The sequence below is a fragment of the Notolabrus celidotus genome, chromosome 24 (genome assembly GCF_009762535.1).
Source record: "Notolabrus celidotus isolate fNotCel1 chromosome 24, fNotCel1.pri, whole genome shotgun sequence".
NCBI lineage: Eukaryota > Metazoa > Chordata > Actinopteri > Labriformes > Labridae > Notolabrus > Notolabrus celidotus.
Genome location: NC_048295.1, coordinates 8426209 through 8450931, shown reverse-complemented (window position 1 = coordinate 8450931; position 24723 = coordinate 8426209). Strand labels below are relative to the sequence as shown.

At 44.0% G+C, this 24723-nt stretch overlaps 2 protein-coding genes across 3 annotated transcripts in view; both read left to right on the top strand.

Moving 5' to 3' along the window:
• dmd (dystrophin) overlaps window positions 1-15646 on the top strand; it is a 234151-nt gene extending 218505 nt beyond the window's left edge. The window contains exons 75-82 of one of the 2 annotated variants that reach the window (XM_034677505.1): window positions 1811-1876; window positions 5588-5653; window positions 7183-7341; window positions 8725-8968; window positions 9979-10093; window positions 10256-10345; window positions 11283-11308; window positions 12679-15646. In XM_034677505.1, the coding sequence (XP_034533396.1) occupies window positions 1811-1876; window positions 5588-5653; window positions 7183-7341; window positions 8725-8968; window positions 9979-10093; window positions 10256-10345; window positions 11283-11305 (763 nt within the window). In that variant the 3' untranslated portion in view covers window positions 11306-11308; window positions 12679-15646. The remainder of the gene's footprint in view (window positions 1-1810; window positions 1877-5587; window positions 5654-7182; window positions 7342-8724; window positions 8969-9978; window positions 10094-10255; window positions 10346-11282; window positions 11309-12678) is intronic. The other variant, XM_034677504.1, reaches the window with a different exon arrangement.
• Window positions 15647-15649: 3 nt separating this feature from the next.
• On the top strand, window positions 15650-23848 carry gtf3c3 (general transcription factor IIIC, polypeptide 3). The gene is made up of 19 exons (XM_034677506.1): window positions 15650-15858; window positions 16805-16937; window positions 17093-17168; window positions 17651-18060; window positions 18149-18272; window positions 18367-18558; window positions 18653-18818; window positions 18899-19046; window positions 19130-19310; window positions 20676-20776; window positions 20865-21036; window positions 21131-21333; window positions 21436-21537; window positions 21650-21782; window positions 22190-22470; window positions 22553-22688; window positions 22884-23008; window positions 23086-23238; window positions 23324-23848. Exons 1-19 carry the CDS (start codon window positions 15776-15778, stop codon window positions 23444-23446), a joined length of 3042 nt encoding a protein of 1013 aa, XP_034533397.1. The 5' UTR covers window positions 15650-15775; the 3' UTR covers window positions 23447-23848.
• Window positions 23849-24723: the final 875 nt, after the last annotated feature.

Below are 24723 nucleotides of genomic sequence, written 5' to 3'. Positions count from 1 at the left end.
CTATACATTATCTTGTGTTTTATGTTCTCTAACACAAACAAACATGCAGATAGAAGTGATTTATTTTGTATTTACACACACAGATTCCCCCTTTTTTGAGTTACACACACACACACACACACACACCTCCACCCATGTCACACTCATTGTGTGTTGCCATTACATCTCACAGTTTCTCGCTGCTGCTGCTTGACCCCACGTCACCCTGCAGATCTGTGATTCAGGCTGAGTCACTCCTCTGATTCTTACAGTAACCCTGATAACGGCCCCTGTAAAATAACACCATTAACCTTATCTGAATACTTTATATCTTATGGTCTGTTTAAGGCTCCCAGAGCAGAGATCCAGGATTTTCAGTCCTTTCATTACCAATCAAAACTTCACCTGTGCAAGCCAAGAATGCTTCAACATCATGAAGTGGAATAGCAGATGTTGTAGCCTCGTGTGTTTTCCCAGAAGGGTGTGACACAGGCAGAGTCTCTCTTCCTCACCCACTCTGTGAGAGACTGGGTGAGGAAATAGTTCAGCAATTCCCAAATAAGGTCACTGAGTGTAAAATTGCCCCAAAATATTGAGGATTTCATCAACCATGGTACACAATATAATTAAAAGATTCAGAGGATCTGCAGAAATCTCTGCACAAAACTTACAAGGAGGATAATTGATGGTGGATGGTTGGATCTTTGGCCCCCTGAGTGGCACTGCATTAAAAAGAGACATGACTCTGTAGTGGAATTCAATGCATGGGCTCCAAATGTCATCAAGGCATGGCTCAATTAATGCTGAACGATATGTATACTGGTTATTTGAGCAACATATGCTGCCAGCAAGACATTTTCCTAAGAAATGTAGTGAAAATTATTTTGAGGATAGTTTCATTTTCTGAATATATCTTCTTTTCATCGCGTCTGCTTGTTAAGTTACAGCTCATCATGCTGCTGCTGTTTTCTCCCTTTAAGTTAGCGTGTACTTAACCTAAAGCTTCCAGGAAAAAAACAGTTTACCTGGATCATCTCTGTAAGGTTTCTACAATCTCAGACCTGTGAAGAGGTGCAGGAAACCCTTAACACAGGTGTCACATCATCAGTGTGTCACTGAGAAGTGTTACCTGCCTGTGTAGCAGGATCGTCGTCTGTTTATACGTCGCACCTCTGCAGTTTACTTCACCTAGCATCTGTGTTTCCTCGTGAAAACTCTGCCAGAGGAACGAGAGTGACATGTTGTTTATGAGTGGAATAAGCCCGTCAGACTGCAGCAGCATGCAACTTCGGATCAGCGTCTACCAAAGGAAGTCTCAGTGTCAAAGAAACACATGGTAATTTCATTTTTTTTTGCAAATGAGGCCATTTTCCACCACGTTCACCTTGTAGTTTAAACTCATCTGTTCTGGCTCCTGACAGATAAAACTTCCAAGTATGAAGGTGCCCTTGCAAAGGGAAGTTTTCCAGATTTTAAAAGAGTTGAACCTCTAATTTGTCAAGGACTAAAACACTGCAGGAAAAAGTTGTTAGAATCCTCAGAGACTCCTGGTTAATGATGTCAAAACACTGATCTTTCCCTCGGCAGACGAGGTGTGACGTCTCAGATCAGATGCCTCTTTTGAAGTGCAGGCGAATGTATGCCAAGCGGGGGAGCTTATTTACAGAGCATTTCACAGCGCCATACATCTGTCTCTTCAGTCATCGCTCTCCTGTGGATTCATGCAGCGTGTGCATGCGTGCGTGTGCGCTGGGATTAATGAGTCCCTCCAGGTTGGATTCACAATTTCTCATTCTTTCTCTCTCTCTCTCTTTTTCTGTCTGTGTTCCAGGCCCGGATCGTCCCCTCAGCTCTCACATGACGACACACACACTCGGATCGAGCACTACGCCAACCGGTAACACACTGTCAGCATTCAGCAGCAGGGTAGACTCACAGTGTTGCAAACGGGACACGGTCCTCCTGCTCCACTTTTTTTTACTCTGGGCCCTACGAGCGCTGCACATAATGGCTCCTCCAGAGAGCCGCGCAGACACCAGAGAAACACTTTGATTGATGTGATTTGGAATAATGAATTTGGAGAACATGCTAAAGCGCAGCACGCTTCCTACATCGGGACGTGTGTCCTCCCTCTCTGTGCTCATGCAGTCAGTAACTCACAGGGGGATCGGTTGCCCTAATTCTTTGCTGACGCAGATCTGGGGAACTGTCGGTCAGTGTCCTCATGTTCACTCCACTCACTAAATCTGAAAATTGATCATCAATGTGGTTTTAACCCTCCCCTCCCACCATGATCTGAACAACAGAGTGATGTTAAATAAGACAAAAAGTAGAAGGGCTGAAGGACTTGAAGCAACTTTTTGCACCGCAGTGAGTCTACTTTAGCAGTGTAGTTATTTTGTAAATGCTAACAATACATTTTTGATCTTATCTTTCACGCACATGTCATATACAGTCACACTGAAGCCAAATGTATTTTCCATAATGCACCAAAAAAAGAGTTACAGGTATACAAACTTTGAATTAGCCTCTCACCTACATCTATAGTCTGTCAAGTTAATGCTAAAAAGTTAGCAAACAGTAGAAGTATGAAGGTCCTTAACTTCATTTAAAGTTTTTTGCAAAGCATTGATTGAATATTAATATGGATGACACGCCTCAATCTCCCCTCACTGTACAAAAGTGAAGCCAAAATACTCCCTATATGGGCTCTGACATAATGCGTGGATGCCAAGGCATTCTCAGTTCACATTATACAACTATGGAATGATTTTGATGGAAACCAGAAAAGAGATCAGATGTACAGCTTTGTCCACATGGGGGCGCCAAATCATCTCATACCTGAAGTTCCTTACTGGAGCTTTAATGCCTGTAAATCACTTGTTCATTAAAGCCCTTTCCATGTGACAAGATTCTTAAAAATTGACATATATAGAAAGCTTAAATGTCTACAAAAAAAGATGTAGATGGTGACATCATTCTTGTGAGTTTCCTGTACCTTTAACTCTCAAAATAACTCAATCCCCACATGTATCTCTGACTGTATACGTCAGTGTGCTGAAAGCGGTCTGTGCATGTGGAAACTCAAGAGATGGAGCACGGGATACCTTGACAATCCACTTTGGAATGAACACCAGGCGTTTGCCATTTTCTGTAAAAGTCACATCATTCATTGAACAAATTATCACTGCAGGGGTGTTCCAGCAAAAACTGCTCCCCCCACCTAACGCAGCATCATTGGTTTAAAAGCTGAACAGGACTTCCAGGGGGAGGAAGTAGGAATAGTTTCAGGCTGGACTCAAATGTCAAGATATCCCTTTGCATACAGTAGAACTGAATCTGTACTCATGATGAAGTGATGCATTGACTCTTTGGTGAATAAGCGCTCTGCAGGAAGAGGCCACTCTGTGATTATGCTAACACATCCGAGCATGTGTGCCCCAAAACGCCTCATCAGTCCTGGACTATGTGGACAGAATAACCACGAGTCCTGACGTAGTCCTCCAGAGCTTATTCACCAAAACATCTCAGTGATCTTTTTGAGTTTGCAGTGATCCTAAACCGCTCCCAGAAAGACCCACCGCAGAGGGACAAGAAGCAGTCGAATCAATCAAACAATGAGTCAGTCGATCAATCGGTCATTGGATCAGTCAGATGGGCACTGTTGGCACCCCTCAGCAGAGTCAGTGTGAGGTCTGAGCCACAGGCCGAGGCTTTGATCCCTGCCAGAGAGTGTTTGACACCACTCACTGTCGCCTCAGGCTAAAACACACACACACACACACACACATATATATACGAATACACAGCGGCACACACTGACCGACGCACACGCTGAGTCATTCTCCTCCCTCCGGTCCTGTGCTCTCCGCTCCTGCCGCGCTGTGATGCGGCGGCTCCCAGATAGCATCCAGCAGATTAAAGGGAGGTGGTAGGGCGAAGAAGTAACATAATTAAGCCCGAGCGAGCTGCGAGGTTATCTCTTGTTTCTGTAGCGTGCATCAGCTTACGAGCACAAACACACCGACCTGGGCACATGCCAGTCTGTCACAGTCCATCTGCTTAATCGCTCACTGCCAAGCACCCAGCTCTACTTATTTATTTATTTATTTATTTCATTTGAGCGTCGATAAAACCCCCCCTCCCTAAAAAAATCTCTTTGCTTTTTGAGCAAACACTCCAACCGCCAGGAAGCTGATCTCGTGGAGATAAAGACGGGCCAATTTAAATCTTTGGCTCCTCACTCGCTGCTATTTTATCGTGATGGATCTGTTACAGAGCACAGCCGGGAGGTTTGTTTACAAGGCCTGTCTTAATGGCCAAACATGGCTGTCTTCAAAGATAATATAGCCTTTTTTTTTGTTCTCCCTCTCCCTTGAAAAGGATCGGTTGAATCATTTCAACATTTTTTCTTGCTTTCTTGTTGTTACACTAGATGTGGAGCCGGAGCCAGACGGCAAACAAAAGTTAGTAAAAGACAGACGAGACAGGAGGGGGAACAGTTTAACTTGAGGAAGACACAAATCAGAATGTAAGACAGACTTCTGACATGTTGCTTTGGAATTAGCCGAGTCAACTGAATCAATATTAGATGTTATGATGGTATCATCGTGGACTGCTCTGCAGTTTTTTCCCCCAAATCGAAGATGTCATAACTCACAGTTACAGCTGGACTGATAGAAAGTCAGAGCATGCAGCCCTTTTTATTTATGATGGTTTCATACCGGTCCTCTACACGCTAAGCCAGAGAGCCTGCTTTCTCCAGTTCCTGAAGTCCCACAAAGGTATCATCTCAATCTTGTGCGTACATCACTGACCGTTCAAACTCTTAACTCAGCTCTCCTGTCTTCAGCACATGTTTTCCTTACATGCTACACTCCTCCCCCTCCCACATTACTCATACTATAGCATTACTGCAGTGTTTGTGACTAATATACTGTAAATCACAGTTATAAAAGCAGTTGCACAAGTGAGCCGTATAAAACTGGAAGCTAAATAGCAGCGAGATGTGTCAGAGGTCTGCCAACCGTCGCTTTTATAAGGCTGCTTTCACAGCAATACAAGCCAACTTGTATAAAACATAAAGAGGCAAGATACTGAAGGTTCAGCTGGAGTTTGTTGAGCATCGGTTTTTAAAGGCTGTAAAAGTTAGTGTCAAGGTAAGGCATCGAGAGATTCAGCTGGCTGCGCAGTGTGTGGGTGTCGAACATTTCATCTGTTAAGTAAAATCATAACGACACACGCCGATCACTGAGGGGTTCCAACCGTCTGAAGAAGAAACACTATCTTCCACTCTTCCTGCTCCTGTTTGCACACAGTAAGAAGAACTGCAGACATCAGGCGTATTTTGCTCCCTTTAGATAAATGATGACATGCACAGCCGTTCATTCTGCCAAAAACAACAGCTTCCACAGAGTCCAAATTTAGACGTTAGAACCCCTGCCCCAGGACACACGTGTCTCCATGTCAATCTGCACATTACGTCCCACTCTGGAAGAAGAAATAGTGATATCTGATTTTGTTTAGAGGTGGTTCTCCCTCCAGAATCTACTAATTGCTCGAGCGTTTGATTTTGGGACTGACTGCTCTGTTTCTTCCCCCTCCGCAGGTTAGCAGAAATGGAGAACCGTAATGGCTCTTATCTGAATGACAGTATCTCACCCAATGAAAGCATGTGAGAACCGCTTTTTTGTTTGTTTGTTTTGTTTTTCCTGCCAAAACTCACTCACCGATTGGCTCGCTGTGTGTGAACTGGCTCTGTCTTCTCTGTTTCCATCGGCTGGTTGTGAGATGTGTCGGTGACTCTGTTGACGTGTGCTCTACTTTCTGGATTTGTTTGCATCATGTTATGTCACACACGTGAATCCCCTGTTGACCTGATATTACCAGGTGATATCAGAACATCTCCTTTTTGTATAAATGTTGTCTTCTCAGATTAGACTTGCTCTTAATGATTTAAAAGGATGTAAAACAATGAGACTTATATTTAAAGTAGATCTAGTATTAATGTCAGCATATGTAGGATTTCTGCTTTAACTCCTCTGTTGTTACTGCAAATACTTTGTCTGATCCCTCTTGTTAGACACACTTTACCTGTGCATTAATGCAAAATAATGTGATTATATCAATCATGGAGTATTGCCGTGAACAGAGAGAGGAACAGAAAGCTGCTGGTCTTCAAAATAACGAAAGATGACACTCAAAACTGAATAATTATTCAAAATGATGACTACAAAGGAAGCAGGTGGGCTGCCAGAAACAAGGGATGTCCTGAAGCAGCTAATTAACGAGTTAAAGTGGAAATTTAAATACCAGCTAATCGATCCATCTAGAGGTCTGTCTGAAAGCTGTCATAATTAAGCTCTATTTAGTAAAGACTGCTGAACACAACATCAGAGTCTGCAGGTAAAGTATGTCAAATTGCTGAGTGTGGTTAAGGATAGGAGAGGTAGCACCACCAGCTTTGGTCCTCCCTGCACATGTCTATGCAAGTTACAGCAGTAGAAAGTGTTAGTTTTACACAGACTACACACATGAAAATCTACATGTTTCATGTGTCCTGTTTTCATCTCCGTGTAATTAAGACTGCCGGCCTTAAAAGCTGAATGGAAGCACAAGGACTTTGACCTGCAGAGAGAAGGCTGTAATTAAAAACTTGCGCAGTCAAAGAAAAGCTCATCACGTCAACATAACTTTCAAAACGCAGCCTGGTCGATGAAGCACAAACATCTAGAGGCATCTAGAGGCTATTTTAAACCCGAGCAGACGCAGCCACACACGCTCCTCTCGTAATGAGCTTTACTTTCATGTCTGCATTCGTCTTAAAGAAGAGCTGATGTTTTCAAGCAGCTGTATTAGTATTCAGAGAGGTGATAGCAGTAAACACAGCAGCTTATAAATTCCTGGTCTAATTAAAGTCCTCAAACTCTGCAGGCCGCGCGAGTAATCAGTCAAGAGCGTGGCGACAACAGTTTCAGAGAGTTGTGACAAATGTGTTGGTCTGGCCCTCTCTCTGTCCCCTCATCTGTGTCTTAGACTCTTCTTCTGTGGTGCAGTCCTGTTCCACTGCTGCCGTGTCATTCACTTTGCTGATTTTCCTTTTCTTCATTCTTCTCGTATGTCTGCCCCCCTCGTCTTCGGTGGGTGTGTGGTGTGGTCTGCCTGCCTGCCTGCGTGCGCGCGTGCGTTTATGTGCGTCTGCAGCGATGACGAGCACATGTTGATCCAGCACTACTGCCAGTCTCTGAACCAAGGCTCTCCCCTCAGCCAGCCCCGCAGCCCCGCCCAGATCCTCATCTCTATGGAAACGGAGGAGAAGGGAGAGCTGGAGAGGGTCCTCAACGACCTGGAGCAGGAGAACAGGTCGGTCAATCGAACACAATCATCTTAACTTTTACCTTCAGCACTTGTTTGTTTTATTATACTTTAATGTGTTTTTAATGATCCTCATTACACATCGCTCCCAAAATGAGCCGGTTAGACTTTCTTAATCATTTAGAGTTTGTCCTCTCCAGAAAAATCTTTAACAAATTATGACTCACTCATTCTGCACTCTGAGGCTTTGACTAATTCTGCTCTTCATGAAACACGTTTCTCTCTCCTCTCATGACGCACAGGACCAATAAGCCAGCCGGAGGATATTTTTTTGTCTTGGATGTTTTGATATTTAGCACCACTGGCTTCACAATTTTAAAGGAAAGAAATGTTATCATGCAGAATTAAAGACCACTTGAGTCATCTTTCAGCCTCTGCACTGTTTCTGCAGCCCACATTCTAAAAACACAGATGCTATGAGGCGATTTTAATTTGCTTCAACTACACTTCAAAAGTTGCCTTCTCCTGCTCAGAGTCAGATTCTGGATCATATCTTAAATGTACTCTCATTCGTTCTTCTGGAGTGCTCGCCATGTTTGTTTTAGTGTTTTTCCACCTCTGCATCTACCTGCACTGGTCCACACCCTTCCTCTTAGACAACATTTAGGCAGCCAAGCCTAAAGCACCTCATTATCAAAGCATCCCTGCCCACTCAGGTCACTGCATGGATGATAAGATTAGAAACTGAGAGGCTGCAGATCCTCCACAGAGGCTGAATTTGTTAGATTATAGAGGAACAGTTATCATTGATCAAGGCTGAACTGTCTCTCTAACACCAGCTGGTCAGTCAGTGTAAAACCCTGGGATATTGTTGCAACACAAACCAGTTGTGTTTATTGAATGTCTCTGTAGCACAAACTGAATCATGTATATTTCAAACCGAGCTCAAAGGCCTCTGAGAGTGACTATAATTTAATTATAAAAACCTTCAACCCTTGAAGAAGTAATTCCCTTTTAAAGGGTGTCCTCCTCTTGTCCTCGTGTTGCATCAGACGCAGAACAAAAACATCCTTTAAATATAACTCAGTAGGAACTGAGCTGTGATCCGCAAACATTTGACATCTTAAGCAAACAAAGTCCATCTGTCATGTTACTCTTTTGTCCGTCTCATCAAGGGGATTGTTTTTAACTTCAGGGAAAAAATAAAAAAAAGGCTGCCCTCTGAGTGAGCATCCACTGAAACTGATGGATGTTTACTGTCATGTTTTATTTTTATCTCACGCCATGTTGCAGCAGTGACCCAGCTTCCCCTCTATAATTAATAAAACAGAAGGTCACCCTCTCTGCTAAGCAGTATCTGTTTGATAATTCACATCAGAAGCCAGCAGCAGCAGCAGCAGCGGTTTGATTCCTCTGCTTCCCTCGCCGCAGGAAGCTACAGTCCGAGTACGACCGACTGAAGAAGGCCCACGACAGGAAGGGCCTGTCGCCGCTGCCGTCGCCCCCGGAGATGCTCCCGGTATCGCCACAGAGCGCACGCGATGCCGAGCTCATCGCAGAGGCCAAACTGCTGCGGCAGCACAAAGGACGGCTGGAGGCCCGCATGCAGATACTGGAGGACCACAACAAACAGCTGGAGTCACAACTGCACAGGCTGAGACAGCTACTGGAGCAGGTACACACCCAATGACAAGGCTTCTCTTCTACATGCTTCTCTTCTTTATGCTTCTCTTCTTTATGCTTCTCTTCTACATGCTTCTCTTCTTTATGCTTCTCTTCTACATGCTTCCTTTCTTTATGCTCTCTCTTCTTTATGCTTCTCTCGTCTCTCATGTTCTCAAATCATGTCAAAGTGAGAGGTAGATTAATGTGGTCATTGGCCCCAATGCAACACTTCTCGTTGGCCCTCTGCTGCTTTAAAGCGAGAGTCTACTAAAAGATGTGTTTACTAAACTTCTGACCAAAGGGCTTCTTATGTTAGACCCTTCAGAGAGATGTCATGGAGGCTCCCAGGAACCGACCCTGCAGTAATGTCTCAACCAATTAAATCTCATGAACTTTTTTTTGTTTCATTTTCTGTCTTTATTTCTCCCTGATATGCTTCTGGTCTGTCTAATGTAGACTTGCCGTCTCTCCCAGATTGTATTTAGTTCTAATGTTGCTTATGAGGCCTGCAGAGGAGATGAACATGATCCTCTTTCTTCTACCTCACTGCTCAGTATCACAAACTACTACAACTGTGTAAAACCGCTTCAAGTCGTTAGCACACTATGTTCAAAACGAGGACAAACCTGATTCTGTGCACTCATCATGTACGGTTAAATCACGCCTGAACACGGCAGCAGAGCAGCGAAGCTTGACGGGCCGTGGCGACCAGCAGACGACCTGGCTCGGGTTCTGCTCTGACAAAACAAAGCTGATGTGAAGTTCTCACTGAGGCTGATTCTGACTGCCAGAGCCACTGACACAAAGGAGCAGGCCAACTCCTTGGTCACACACACACACACACACACACACTGCACTTCCCGTCTGACTCCTCTAATTAAGCTGTCCGGCATGGCTGCCAATTTGTTGTGTGTCTAATTCGTATGTGTGTGTATGTGTGTGTGTGTGTGTGTGTGTGTGTGTGTGTGTGTGTGTGTGTGTGTGTGTGTGTGTGTGTGTGTGTGTGTGTGTGTGTTTCAGACGGATTCCAAGGTGAACGGCACAGCTCTGTCCTCTCCCTCCACCTCCTCCCAGCGCTCCGACTCCTCCCTCCCTCTGCTCCGCGTGGCCGCCAGCCAGACTACTGATACAATGGGTAAGAGCGCACACACACAGACACACACACACATTCCTGCTTCATCCTGTCATTTGCATCCACCTCTTTAAAAGCCGGGGAGTCTCATTCCACCGTGTAAGACCTCAAAAAGTTTTCAAAGAGTTTACAAAGTGGAGAAACTGAATCTACTTCCTGTTTCAGGTGATGACGAGCTGTCCAGCCCTTCCCAAGATGCATCAGGGCTGGAGGAAGTGATGGAGCAGCTCAACAATTCCTTCCCTCACAGCCAGGGTACGACAGACACAAACACGTCTCCTCTCTTCTTTAAAAGCTGCGTGAAATCGGTTCAGGTGTGATGATGAAAACAAAAACTCTGCGGAGGTAGAGCCGATCTGATTTCAGATCTAAGCCGATAATTGCTGTTTCAGGGTTTTTCCCCCCGACAGGATGAAGACTTGTTTTTGAGTGAATCCTTTTAAGTGAAGCTTTTTTTCTTACGGCGATAAACGTAGAGGAAATCCAAATCTCCTGGCTTTCACCTCATTAAAATGTAACTCAGTTAATTAGCAGAAAGATGCAGATTATGAACTCTATCAGGAAGATGCAGCCTGAAGAAGGAAAACAGGTGTGTGGTTTCCTGTTGTCATGATTTCACTGAGTTAATCTCATAAGATAGACATGAGTAAAGCCACCAGCAGTCACAGGAAGACAGTCAGAAAAGTAGAGAGGAGGAGATTAAAACAAAAAGAAAGGAAAGGAGAAACTAAACTGTGCTGGGAGCAGAGACAGAGGGCAGAGTGATACTGGACACAGTGAGTCAGAGCTGCGTGACTCCCGTCTGTCAGCTGCTCGGGTGATGACTGTCCGTGAAGTCGGCTGAACCGCTTCTGAGGCAGACGGCGGTGACTTTACAGACGTCCGCTGGGATTGATGCCTCGGCTGACAGCGCTGTCAGCGGCTCAGCAGGAGGGGGACGCTCGGGGGTTTCATAACCGCGTCCTCTGGAAAATGATGCGTTCAAATCACAGAAGAGGAAACAAAGTGTGAGAGTTCTGTGGGTTTATGAAGCAGAAAGTTCAGATTGAGTTTGTGTCGTTTCTTTGATCACCTCCAATCAAATATTCTAAATGAACTTTTTCAAAATCTCTCTTTCTCTCTTCAAACAATGAAAGGTTGATTGTTTTTCTTCTTTCTTCCTTCTCTTTCCTTCCTTTCCTCCGTGAGCCAGGAGGGAGAAGGGGACACCCATGAGAGGTTAGTGCCTCCACTTTCTCTCTCCTCACCTGCTTCATCTTCACTGCATGCAGGAAACATGGAAGCCTGTTTACAGCAGGATGAACAAAAGAAAAGAGGGAGACTTTGCTTTGATGAAAAAGAAAGAATTCTGAATGTTCAATCAGAGAAATAAGATATCGAAATAATGAAATAAAAAGTCATCGGATAAAAAAGAAAACTAACAATACAATTAAATAAATAAGTCATTTATCTGGTAATGAAGAGTACAGTTGATGTTTTATTCTAAAATGTATTTGTATTTATTTATGTATAATAACAATAAGATAAAAAAGAAAACAAACAAAAAACAAACAGAAATAAAAATAATAATAATGATCTGATTATTTTGACTTATTTGGTGGTTTACCCTCAAATTTTGACTTTTTATCTCATCATTTTGAAGTATTATCTCCTAATTAGTCTTTTTCTCTCATAATCCTCCTTTTAATTTTATAATTATGACTCAACATTCAGGATTTTTTTCCATCACAGCCAAGTCTCCCTCTGTCTTTTTTTAAACAGGCAGAAACAGGCTTCCATAAAGCAGCATGTTCTGTTCAGGAGAAATGTAATAGTTTGGTTTAAAAATAGTCTTTGAGGGAGATTATGACGGAGGAGGAGCGTCAGGGAGAAAACAACTAATATCTGTCCTTCCTTCTTTCCCCTGCCTTTAATTTCCTCTCCTTTTTTCTGTCTCTGTCACACTCATGCTCTGTTTGTCAGCAGAGTTTGTTCCCTCGCTGTGTCGCCTGTGACGTGCAGCGAGTCTGAACACGATGTAGATTTAAGATGAAGTGGTGCGTGAGAATAAAAGTGGCGTCTAAGGCTTCAGTTCATCGTTCTTGCAGCTGTAGGGTCGTCATATGCTAAAGGAAGGATCATTTAATCTCTCAGAATCATAGATGTGCTTGTGTTTACTTTAACTCAGCCCAAAGGGAGGAGTGTATTCAAAGACGCATGTGTTTGTCATGCATGTGTTTATTTTAGGTTTCATTCAGCCACTAGAGGTCGCTCTGAAGCCTTAAAAACCAGATTGATTTCACGTTAATGATCAGATACATCGAGTCAATCTCACATGGGAGTTGTTGTGAGGGAGTTGCATGAATCATCGCTTATTCCTTGATAAAAAATAAATCTAATCAACCTCATGAGGAGCTCCTTCATCGGTTTGTGTGCAGCATGGATGTTATTTGACTCGGTCAGAGGGGCTTTTCCCATGTTTGACAGTGGATACATGTTAGAGATGGATGTAGCCTTGAAGAGCTTGTTGTTCAGTCATGTGACTTCATGTTAGTGTAAAAGAATTCAATGTGTGTGTGTTTAGTCTGAACCTCTCCGTCTCTCCTCAGGTCCCAGTATTGGCAGTTTGTTCCACATGGCCGATGATCTGGGCCGCGCCATGGAGTCACTGGTCAGCGTGATGACAGACGAGCAGAGCGCCGAACAGCACGAGGCCCTGCCCTTCTGATCCCGCCTCCCGACACCGACCTTCAATCTCCCCCCCTCTCCTCCTCCCCTCCCCTACCTGTCGCATGCTTTTCTAGTCAAAACAACTGGATCGGAAACACAGTTTACAAAGAGAATATATAACGTCTATTTTTGTGAAGGATTGCGGCTCCAGCAACGACGCGTACAAAAAAGAAAACAAAGAAAAACATTATAACTTGTAGATTTGAGTAGTTTCTTAAAACGTCCTGAAGTTGTTTTATTATTAACAGAGGCTGGTTTTTAAACTTCTATGCAATTGTATAAAACAAGAGTGGGGACGGGAGGGGGGGTGAAAGATGAGAAACAAACAAGTGTGTTCAGTGTGGGTGAATATTTGCCATCTCTTTGTAATCGGGGAAACAGCAAAAGCATTTCAGACATTTGTATCAAAAAAAAAAAAAAAGAATGATTGTAATCATAAGGGTGCTTTCTAAGAGGAAATGTCTTTCTATAACAGCGTACACTACTGTCAAGGTAATGCAGGCATCCTGGATCTTTACAGTACGTTGTCTGTGAGAGTGTGTGTGTGTGTGTGTGTGTGGATTTCTGTGTGTGTGTGTGTGTGTGTGTGTGTGTGTGTGGTGGTGCCTAATATCCACATGACACTGCAGCGGTTTCTTTATTTTTCGGCTTAAGCTGACATCACATTTGAATCCTTGGTTTCTCCGCTCATCCGTCCATCGGTTTGCTCACTCATCCGTCACGTTATTAACATCTCCATGGGAGCGGTTTATATCCCTGTGTTTTTATTGGTCAGCACAGCGGACCGTGTGTGTGTGCGCAAACAGGCCTGATTCAGAACTGAGAGTCAACGAGGTTACTTCAGAACGGAGACACATAATGGCGGGTAATTACACATGATTGGCTTGAAACACATTAGAGTGTGTGTTTATATCTTTTAACGTCATTATTTATGAAACATGTTGGTTAATTCATCAAACTAATGCATATATGTATTTTTTAATTGATTCAATTTGACTTCATTTTGGAGCAAAAGGAACGTTTAGTACAAATACTACAGTTCCCATAATGCAACTGTCCAACAGGCTATTACAGACATGTCCAAATCTTTTCAATTCTAGCTTTTATTTCCTCACGCAGACGTTTCTTCCAAAATTTTAAGTTTACAACATCAAGCTGAGGAAACCCTGACGACATCACAGTGACATCATCGTGGTTATTTTACCTTAACCTTTGAAAACGTCCCTCCAGAGTCATCAGATCCTCAAACTTGACATATTAATGAGTCGCCCTCTTAGTTTGTGATCCATTTGAACAATGTTTCTAAGAGTTACCGTCATTTATCTGCAAGTACAGGTTCAAAAAATGCACTTCAAGAGGAAAGACATGCATCAACATATTTATTGCAAACCTTTTTTATGGTAGGAGAGTATACAGGGTAACTGCTGTAAAGTAACAACTGCTTGTCTCACCTTTGAACACGGCTCAAATCAATAATGACTGCGGTTAGAGGTGGTCTGCACCTGTAACCACACCCAACATTGACGTGCACGAGTCTTTTGATTTCTATCTTTCATCCAGATATGAAAGGCACAACCTTGAACTGCTTCTCTTTCCCCTAGTGGTGTATTTTTTTGATGTTTGGCCCTTTTATCTTCAGTTCTGCATCAAGCTTCTGCAGAATCCCCTAGAAAGAGAGAAGTCCTGATTATTGCACTGAGGATTTGTTTTAAAGCTCCTGTGAGGAACATTTCGCTGGTTATGAAACATGATGAAACTATTACTAATGTCTCTATATGAGCTATAGACGCAAATTAGACCACCAGGGTTGAAGAATCCCAGCAAGCAACTTATTTTACTGTTCAAAGAAGCAGGTTGAGATTTAAATGTCCACAAGGGGGCGCCTAAAAACAACACAAACCAAAGTTCCTTACAGGAGCTTTAAATTTCATCCATGTCTGTCCCAGGCCTGTTGAGTCCACACGGTGCACTGCGCTGACTACCGGTCTATCCTTTAAGTTCTCCACTTTAGCAGTACTGTAAGAGGAACTGATAAGAATGTGACTTAAATACAATCTGAGCACTACAGAGTGACACGGCTGCTAGATGAGATTACTTTTGATGAATCCTTCTGTTTGAGCGATTTGAGCAGAGAAATATTTGAGTTCTAGGAGGCCCGGTGATGTAAGCTCTACCTCGTATGAATGGTCCGGAGGCGATTGCTCTACTGTACTCAATCCAACACCTTTATCAGATTGTTCATTGATTACTATCACTGGCTTATTCATGTCAGACACTACTCCGAACATGTTCTTCTGCACTGTAGGAGCCTCTGATCTGAATGTTCGGACGCCTTCATTTATCATCTCTAACAGAGATTTATACGAAGCAACATTTTACACGACTCAAAAGACTCCGTGTGCACTACTGTCATACCTGGGACTTGCTAGATCTTTGTTTTCTGTGTGGAGGATGTTTCTTTTAGCAGAGTGTTACATTTTGTCCTTGGTTTAAAAGGCTTTTTTTGTTTCGTGCTGTGTGAGGTGTTACAATATTAGCATGTGTGACAACATGAACGCCATCTTTATTTAACATGTAACCACTCAGAGACGTCTGCGGCGTTCCACACTCGTGTGTTTTTGGCATCATATTCTCTCAGCATGAGCCAAAAGGGTTTTTTGTTTTCAGACACTGAATTTAATTGATTTTTTTTGTTGTTTTTCATTTCTAATAATTGTTTCATTCTCACATCATTTTTCCAATAACGCGTCAATACTTCACAACATATCAGATTCCACCAAATATATGCCTTACTACTGTATTATAAAATGCTTTACTGTATATCAATAAAGCACGCAGTTATGTTGACCTGACTCCTCTGTTTGTTTGTGACCAGGAGTAGAGTAAAGGCAGGGTGCAGTGCATGCAGGGAGGAGACATCTGGCTGCAGGGAGGAGGCTCAGCTGATTGCAGACAGAGAGGACAGTGAGGAAGAAGATGATGGACGCTGCTGAGGAAGACGTAGAGAATATAGGTCAGGGACTCTATAGGAGAAAGAAAGAAGGCAGATGGAGAGGGAGGTATTTACTCATTCATACATTTATACAAGTCTGCACATTTATATAAAAGAAAATTAGTATATAACAGTGATATATGCTGAGGTGTTACATTCACATAACATTCACATCTATGAGCTTGCTATATGTCATATACAGTGTGTTTTGATTTACTCAATGTTAAAATAAATGTATATAATCAAATGAATATCATAATTTTCCCAGTGAGCTATAAGGAAGCTCAAATAAGATGACATCTAGTAGGATTACTCAATGCACAAAGGGAACAGTGCTTCATTACACAGGCAGACAATATCAAGACTAACAAAACACAGGCAGACAATATCAAGACTAACAAAACACAGGCAGACAATATCAAGACTAACAGAACACAGGCAGACAATATCAAGACTAACAGAACACAGGCAGACAAGATAAGTTCTTGACTTACACTAAAACAAAAATGTGCCTTTAAATTAATTAGCAGAACCATTCATTTAAAACTCCCTTTCAGGTAATTTTGTAAGTGAATTGATACATGCTCCTGTTTCATTTTGCTTCATTTTGCACTTAAAGGTTTTAGGAGTGGTTATATAAACTCATACTTATACTACCAATGACACCTATTTTTATTTTTGTTATAATACATAAACTACGTGTGGTTTATGGTTAAATTTGTGTGTATTTTCACTGAATAATGACATTTCTAGTCTGTAAGAAGACGCCATAGTATGCAGGAGCTGTAGTTCCCTTCTTTCTCCACTAGAGGTCGCTCTAACACTTCTTATAGTAAGGAGCTGCGGCTCAGGACACCAACCCGGAAGCTGTAGCAGATCACGTGACTGCAGTTTGGCATGCTAGTGACTGGTGTTGATTTGAACTCAACTTGATGCTCTTCACTTAGGGAGTGTGTTGTTAATGCTATAATGTTATTTAATGATTAATAATGAATAAGAATCCCTTCTATAAGTCAACTTCGACCGGGGAGACACAATAAGAGGATACAGAAGATGTCGGCTTTCAGCGCTGAGTTGATAGACTACCTAGAGGGGAGGATAACTTTTGAGGAGTTTGACAAGCGGAGAGATGAGAACAAACCAAAGGTAATGTTCATTTCATGTTATAATGTGATATATTATCGAATTAACGTCTTGTGTTAAAGCTTCACAGCTCAGAAGCTAAGTTAGCTAGCGAGTTTCTGAGCTGTGTTTTGTTTCCTTTAAGTTGCACGACACTGCTGTTGTTTTCCCTCACACAGGGGTCTGAGGAGGTGGCTGAAGAGGTGGAAGGAGAGCCTCAGCCCTCTACATCTGCACAGATCCCTGTGATCAAAGGTAAGGCTGCAGGTTTGGTGTTTATATGGGTGTTTGTTCACATGTAGCATAAACAATGGAACAAGTTGCAGCAACCTGGTGCTTGTTTCCACATCACAATAGGACGAAATATAGACACCGGTGTGATATATTTATCATATTGCAAACGCCAATTATCAATATTCTAACGTAATACAGCCCTCTGAATAAATTCGAGGTACTGCGTCATCACGTAAAGACTCAGGACACTACCTGAGGTGCGTCTCCCACCTCTACTGACCACACTCATTGGATGCAACCCTGAAAGCATGTTGTGTTTATATATAAACTACCAAGCATGCACTGTTAAGTACTTTGCATGTATAATTATTAAACTGCAGTTTCATTTAAAGTTTTCTTTATTATATACTGTATAAGTTTTATCAAAATGAACATGTGTGACACTAACATTCCTAACATATGATCACAGACACTTAGGCTCTGTTTTTACTCTCTTCTTTCAGAGGAGGGAGTCAGCGCAGGAGTCCAGCTGGCCTTCGCCTCCATGCTAAGTGAAACGCCCCAACCACCGTCTTCAGAAGAAGAGGAAGAAGAAGAGGAAGAGGAGGAAGAAGAAGAAGAAGAAGAAGCAGAGGAGGACAGCTTGAGCTATGTTGACGATGAAGACGATGAGGACTATAAGGTGGAAGAAGAAGAAAAGGGCAGCAAGGTGGCGGCGGCTGCAGCGGCGGCGATGGTTGAGGTGGACGAGCCGGAGAAGAGGCGGAGGCGACGTGGGAAAGGAGGCAGAGGGAGGGGACGCAGGAGGAGAAGACATGAGGAGGAGGATGAAGATGATGATGAGGACGTGACGGTGGGGGACGTGTTTGCGCTGGAGATGGAGCTGAACCGAGAAAACAAGAAGATGATGAAGGTGAGGAGGATGAAGAGGAGGAGGGGAGTGTGTTTTTACAGCTCTCTCCCTGCCCTCTTATGTGACGTCTTTCTGTGCGTGTGTTCAGGAGCGGCGACATCGCAGCAAGCTTCCCCGAGCTCTGAGAGGCCTGATGGGAGAAGCAAACATCCGCTACGCCCGAGGAGAGAAAGAGGACGCCATCTTGATGTGCATGGAGATCATAAGGCAGGGTATGACACAGCTTTTTGTTTGGAGTTAGAGGATGACTCATTGAAGCTTCCAGCGTTCAGAATGAGTAATAAAAATACACATCTGGTCTTCCAGCTCCTCTGGCCTTCGAGCCTTTCTCCACGTTGGCGATGATCTACGAGGACAACGAGGACGTGGAGAAAGCGCTGCAGTTCGGTCTGATCGCCGCTCACCTGAACCCGTCGGACTGCGAGGAGTGGATCCGACTGGCTGAGATGTCTCTGGAGCAGGACAACATCCGACAGGCCATCGTCTGCTACACAAAGGGTCAGTCTGACACTTCAATGTTACTGTAATGACTTCAAATATCAAACATCACAGCTCTCACAGAAACCTTCTCTCTCTTCTCTTTCTTCTCCAGCCATCAAGTACGACCCCACCAACGTGCGCTACCTGTGGGAGCGCTCCAGCCTGCACATGCGTCTGGGCGAGCACAAACAGTGCATGGACGGATACAGAAGGATCCTGTCGCTGCTGCCCATGGAGGAAGGAGAGCACTTCATGCAGCTCTCAAAGGACATGGCCAAGTACGAGGAACATGAAGAGCTAACACGCCACATGTTAGTCATGTTTGATACTTTCATATGTTTACATCTTTGTTGTTTAGGAGCTACTACGAGAGCAACGACTTGGCTTCAGCTCTGGGTGTGATAGAGGACGCTCTGGCTCGACACCCCGACCTGGTCAGCGATGATTTCATCAACATGGCGGCTGAGCTCTACATCGCCAATCGTCAATACAACAAGGCCCTGGAGGTACTTTTAAGAATCAGAGACTGAACTCAAAAGCTGCATTTTGATACACTGAGTGTCTAAATGAAGGTTTTGTTCCTTCTCAGGTCTTGGTGAAGTTCGCAGGTGTCATCTTAGTTCGAGAAGGACCTGAACAAGACGCTCCTGTTCCAGCACAAGAAGAAGAAGAAAAGGCAGAGGCGACGTCGAAGACAGAGGAGCAGGAGAAGAAGGATGAAGAAAGCAGTGAATCAAAGAGTGTTGAAGAACCAGCAGAAGAGAAGGAAGGTGTGTTTGCAGGAACATACTTTAAAAACAGCAACAATCAAATCAAACATAGCCGTCCTGATGGCTCCTGTTTCTCATGCACAAACACAAAGGCTCCTAAAATACTCTGCTGCATAATAACTTTGACATGAGGGAGGATTCAGAAGTGTGTTTCAGAAAGCACCGCTGCTTACTTATTGTTTCACTGATAAGATAATTGCTCCAGAGCTCCTGACCCTGGGAGGACGAGCTGACGTTTGAGTCTGCAGCTTTTGTCTCTGCGCTGCATTGTCTGTCTTGTCATGTGTGGGCCCAAATTAAGCATGTCAAATTTATCATCTACCCACTTTACAGTGAGCGTATACGTGGTGATTAGTCTCCATGAGAGAGAAGACTTCAGCGACGTCACTTTCTCGACTTAAACAAGGGATACACTCTAGGATTTACAGATCATTTCTGTGCAGTCAAGTTTCAAAATGCTAGCTTTTTTTTTAGGTTTTAGTTTGATGTTTCCCAACAGGTATAGAAATGTGAAGGTCTCATGCTAGCAACAAGTTGTGTGTAAAAGATGACAAACAGAAGTGGTCCTGATGGAAATATGCTGATATTTCCACTGTTATCATCTTGCAACAACCACGTCTGTAGTGCCCTGCAGAAGCCATGCAACATGTCACTTTAGAAATACTACTATGCATCATTCCACCAGAGATGCACAGCAGGACCAATTCCAGGTAAAGTCAGGGTGCAAGTTGCTGTTTGCTCCCTCTGATCATTTCCTTTCAGTCTTTTTAACAGGAGTTTCAGAACCAGACTTCTCTTTCCATGAAGCTGTCAATCAGGCTGAACAAAAGGGGACCTTACCCCTCTGATCCATCCCATTATCACGTCAGAATAACAATCCCAGCCTGTCAGACGATCAACCCATAATTACTAAGTCAGAGCTGCTGCTGTCTGTCTTTCAGCTGCAGGCTGGAATGGATCAATTTAGACATGAAATTGGACTGCTTTACCAAAACGCTCAAACAGTGGTCTTAGAATCGATCCCTGTAGGACTCCTGTACTCGACCAGCTGATTTATTCTAAGGGAAGATAATCAACCATAACCACTTCAACATCTACCTCATGAAGAAGAAACCGATTCAAATATTAAACCATCTTTCACGTCACTGGAGGAATAGAAACAGAAGTCTGATGAGATTAACTGAGCTACTGAAATAGAGCTCACTGACAACCTTCACACCTTACCTGTGAATGTTCTCACATCTCCCACTCCTCTCCACCGCCACAGAAACTGTGATTACAGCTGGTATTTTAGGAGCATAGTAAAGCTGATTGACAAGCTCTGTGTGTGTCTTTGTGTGTGTGTCTTTGTGTGTGTGTGTCCAGGTAAAATCAAGGATGTAGAAGTACCCGACAGCGTTCCAGTAGACCTGAGAGCCAAGTTAATGGTCTGCCTCATTCACCTGCACATCCTCACACCTCTGGAGGTAAACAACGTGCACAAAGTAAACATTTTGATGTACTGTGAATGTCCGACTGAGACGTCTCCGTCACTCTGCTCCCTCCCCCTCACAGGGCCTGGTGTCAACTCTGATGGAGCAGAGCCCAGAGGAGATCGGCGACTTGTACCTGGATGTGGGTGAAGCCTACCTGGAGGAGGGCGAGTACATGGCCGCACTGCCCCTGCTGTCTGCTCTCGTCATATCTGAGAAGTACAACCTGGCTGTCGTCTGGCTCCGACACGCAGGTGAGACTGACAGAAGGAAAACATTCAAGAACACACAATATAAACAAAATGAAACCCCCTGTTACATAATCACACCGTCACGCCTTCCTCTCAGAGTGTCTGAAGGCGCTGGGTCACATGGTGGTGGCAGCAGAAAGCTACACTAAGGTGGTGGAGATGGCTCCGCAGCACCTGGAGGCCCGGCTCTCCCTGGCCACCCTACTGCAGCAGCTGGGTCGGCCTGAGTGCGCCCTGAAAGCCCTGGAGTCCATGTATGACAGCGACACACTGGCTCAGGATTCATCAGCTGCACAGAAGGCAAGGAGCATCAAAAACCTTCACGTCTATGTTTCTTAAGACGCCTTGAACACTTCATTATAAGAATGTGTTCACTTACATCTCTGCACTGTTTGAGTTTAGGAATTAAAGCTGCTGCTCCATCGCTCCACCCTGCTGAAGACTCAGGGGAAGACAGAGGGCTACCTGGATGCTATGATCAATATGATCTCCATGCTCCTCAAGGTAACACATGAGTGCTTCTTATTCTTCTACTTAAGTGGATTCTTGCACGCTTGTATGACCCTGACGTGTAGTTTCATTGTGTGTTTATTCTTTATAACCTTGTGTGTCGCAGGTGGCCATGCAGCGAGCTAAGGTGTGTGTGCGTTCTGTCACCGTGTCAGGGGAGAGTCACCTGAGGCTGGTGAAAGTTAAGGACGCGGTGCCAGAGATTGACGACCACGAAGCTGCCTATCTGGATAACACAGGTACAGATAAACACATGTATGTGTGCATGTGTGTTTTTGTTTTGACACCTGGTGGTCTGGCTTATGTACAGAGATTGTAGTTGGCAGGAGCAGAACAGTTGGCTGGATTTCGTTCAACGTCAGCACTTGTTAACAGTCACCATATGTGGAGGGGAGCTGTTTCATGCTCTTTAAAAGCGAGGTGTAGGAAACTTCACAGATTCCAGCTCTTTGAGGAAGAGATCATGAAAAGTGAGCAGGTGGATTTCATATTAGTGTCCTGACAGGGTGAGTGAGACAAAGGGTTTTTGCTCACCCTGCTTATTACCCTTCTACCAACTTTAAACAAATTGAATTAAAGATGAAGAAGATGTTGTCTGTACTGAGTAAGTAATGCACCCATGGCGTACATTTCTCCCTGCTCTCAGGTAAAACCAACGTCCTCTCCAAAGAGGACTGGTGGCAGCTGCTGGTGAGCTGCGTGCTGACGCTCTCCGAGGAGAAGCGCTACGAGGAGGCCGAGCTGCTGGTGGAGTCGGCCATGGAGTTCTTCTCCTTCTACGACAACAAGCCCAAGAGGAAGGAGATGGAGTTCTTCGGGCTGTCGGCCACCATCCTGGACCGCAACTACTACAAGGCCTACAACTACATCAGATTGATGCTGATGGAGAACGTGGATCTGCCTCAGCTCTGGAACATATTCAACCAGGTGTGTTTATGTGTCTGTTTCAGCACTCTCTCTGTGTGTGCTTCTCTTCATGTGGACTCAACTGTTTTATTCCTCTCCTCAGTTGACGATAACCTCCCACCACCAGCGGCATCATCGCTTCTGCCTGCGTCTGCTGTTAAAGCATCCCGAAAACCACGCCCTGTGTGTCCTCTGTGGACACAACGCCATGGTGTCAGGGAGCTTCAAGCATGCTCTGGGTACAAAACACTGAACCACAGCTGACTCTGCTGCTTGTTCTGCATGTTTCAGCTTGAGAAGTACAAACTGCTTTGGAATCCCCCAGTGCAGCTGTGTCTCTCCCTTCAAAGTCTTCTCTAGGGATCATTTTCCAGGACTTGAAAGTGTAGCTGGTATGACAGGTCACACTTTCCTTCTCTGTTGTGTGTTTTCAGGTCAGTATGTTCAGGCCTTCCAGACTCACCCTGAGAACCCGCTCTACAGCCTGTGTGTGGGTCTCACCTTCTTCCACATGGCCTCCCAGAAGTACACCGCCAAACGACACACGCTGGTGTTGCAGGTGAGGAAGTGTTTGCGGTTATTTCACACAGCTCCACACCCCTGAGTGTTTTTAATAATGCGAGTGTGTGTTTGCAGGGTTTCTCCTTCCTGTGGCGGTACGTGGAGCAGCGTGGAGAGTGTCAGGAGACCATGTACAACCTGGGCCGAGCGCTGCACCAGATGGGCCTCACACACCTGGCCATACATTATTATCAGAAGGCTCTCACACTGCCGGGACAGACTCTGGAGGTGTGCATCTGTTCAACACAGTTATGCAATCTCACAAGATACTGTCCTAATTTTGCCCGTCTTTCTCCACCTGTTCCTCCTGCAGGGTATCCCAGATGATCAGGTGGATCTGAGACGGGAGATCGCCTTCAACCTCTCCCTCATCTACCAGGCCAGCGGGAACATGGAGATGGCCCGGCAGCTCATCAACACACACTGCATTATCTGAAAACGCACATGAATGCCTTATCAAGACTTTGAGATTCAGAAACCTGTGATTGATTTGGCCTGAAGTCCACACGTAGCAGAGCTTTAGATCCCTGAAAACTGAGGCTTTGAGAATCACCTTCCAAGGTGGAGATTTTGAGAACCTCATAAGGACAGCAGGATTGAACATTTCAGCAAACACTGAAGTTATTACCTCAACGTGTGCATGGCAATTGTTGGTTGTATGTAATGCACATGTAATAGGATGCCAGGCTACGGCCAAGGGAGGTCAATACAAGATGTATCGACTCTCTTGGCCTGTACAAAGTGTGTATATGTTTTTATAAATTTAGTTTGCCATGTGTTTGTCAATAAAATAAATAGTTTAGAAAATAAAAAAACAAAAAATAACAATTTAATAACACCCTCTGATGTGATGTGTCCTGTTTTCATAGCACTTCTATAATTCAATCTGAGGGGGCACTGCTGCTAAATTAATGTAGACATCATTTGTTGATATCTTAAAGTTACATGCTGATTTTATTTTGGTGATATTTGTTTTATTTTCTTTAGTTTGCATGCTTTTGTATAAATTCTCACACTTTTTCTTAGGCAATTATATTGTTACATTTCCAGTTCATGCTCTGAAACCATAACAATTCACATGTTGCTGTAATTTTAGATATATTTAGTTTTACTGTAATGTGTGAAAAAGATGCATGCATAGACTTTCTCTTTTGTTGTTGCAGGGATTATGGTTGGTGGGATTACTTGCCAAATCCCACCCCTCTCCCCTCTCCCCTCTCCCTTCTGCCCCATCCCAGCCGTCTGCTTCCATCATGCTCCTCTCAGGGTCACCGCACTCCATCTAGGCCAGCACCAGGGGCAGACAGCCAGGCCTGCTGGTACAAGGGGGGGTGAACCCTTTTTCTTTTTTTAAACCAACAACTACAGGTATAGGTCCATGTCCGCTTTGGATTATTTGTCTGATTTTGTACTGACAAGACTTAATCTGTGCACCAGATATTACTATTTAGTACTTCTCTGCTGTATTGTTCCAGCTGACTTCTGCGGTGTGGAGACAAAACATCAGGGGGTATAAATCCTAGCAGCGCTTAAAGCTGCTGTTGGTAGTAATGGTGTCAAAACCGTTTCTTTTTTTTCTGCTGGGTTTGGAGAAAAGGTCATAATACCCATCGGTACTCATCGGTAAGTGAAGTCATTTGAGACTATTGTGAAATCTCTGTTTTCCAATGCCTATGTATAAAGCAATGTTATTATTCCCCTCATTCCCGTTAT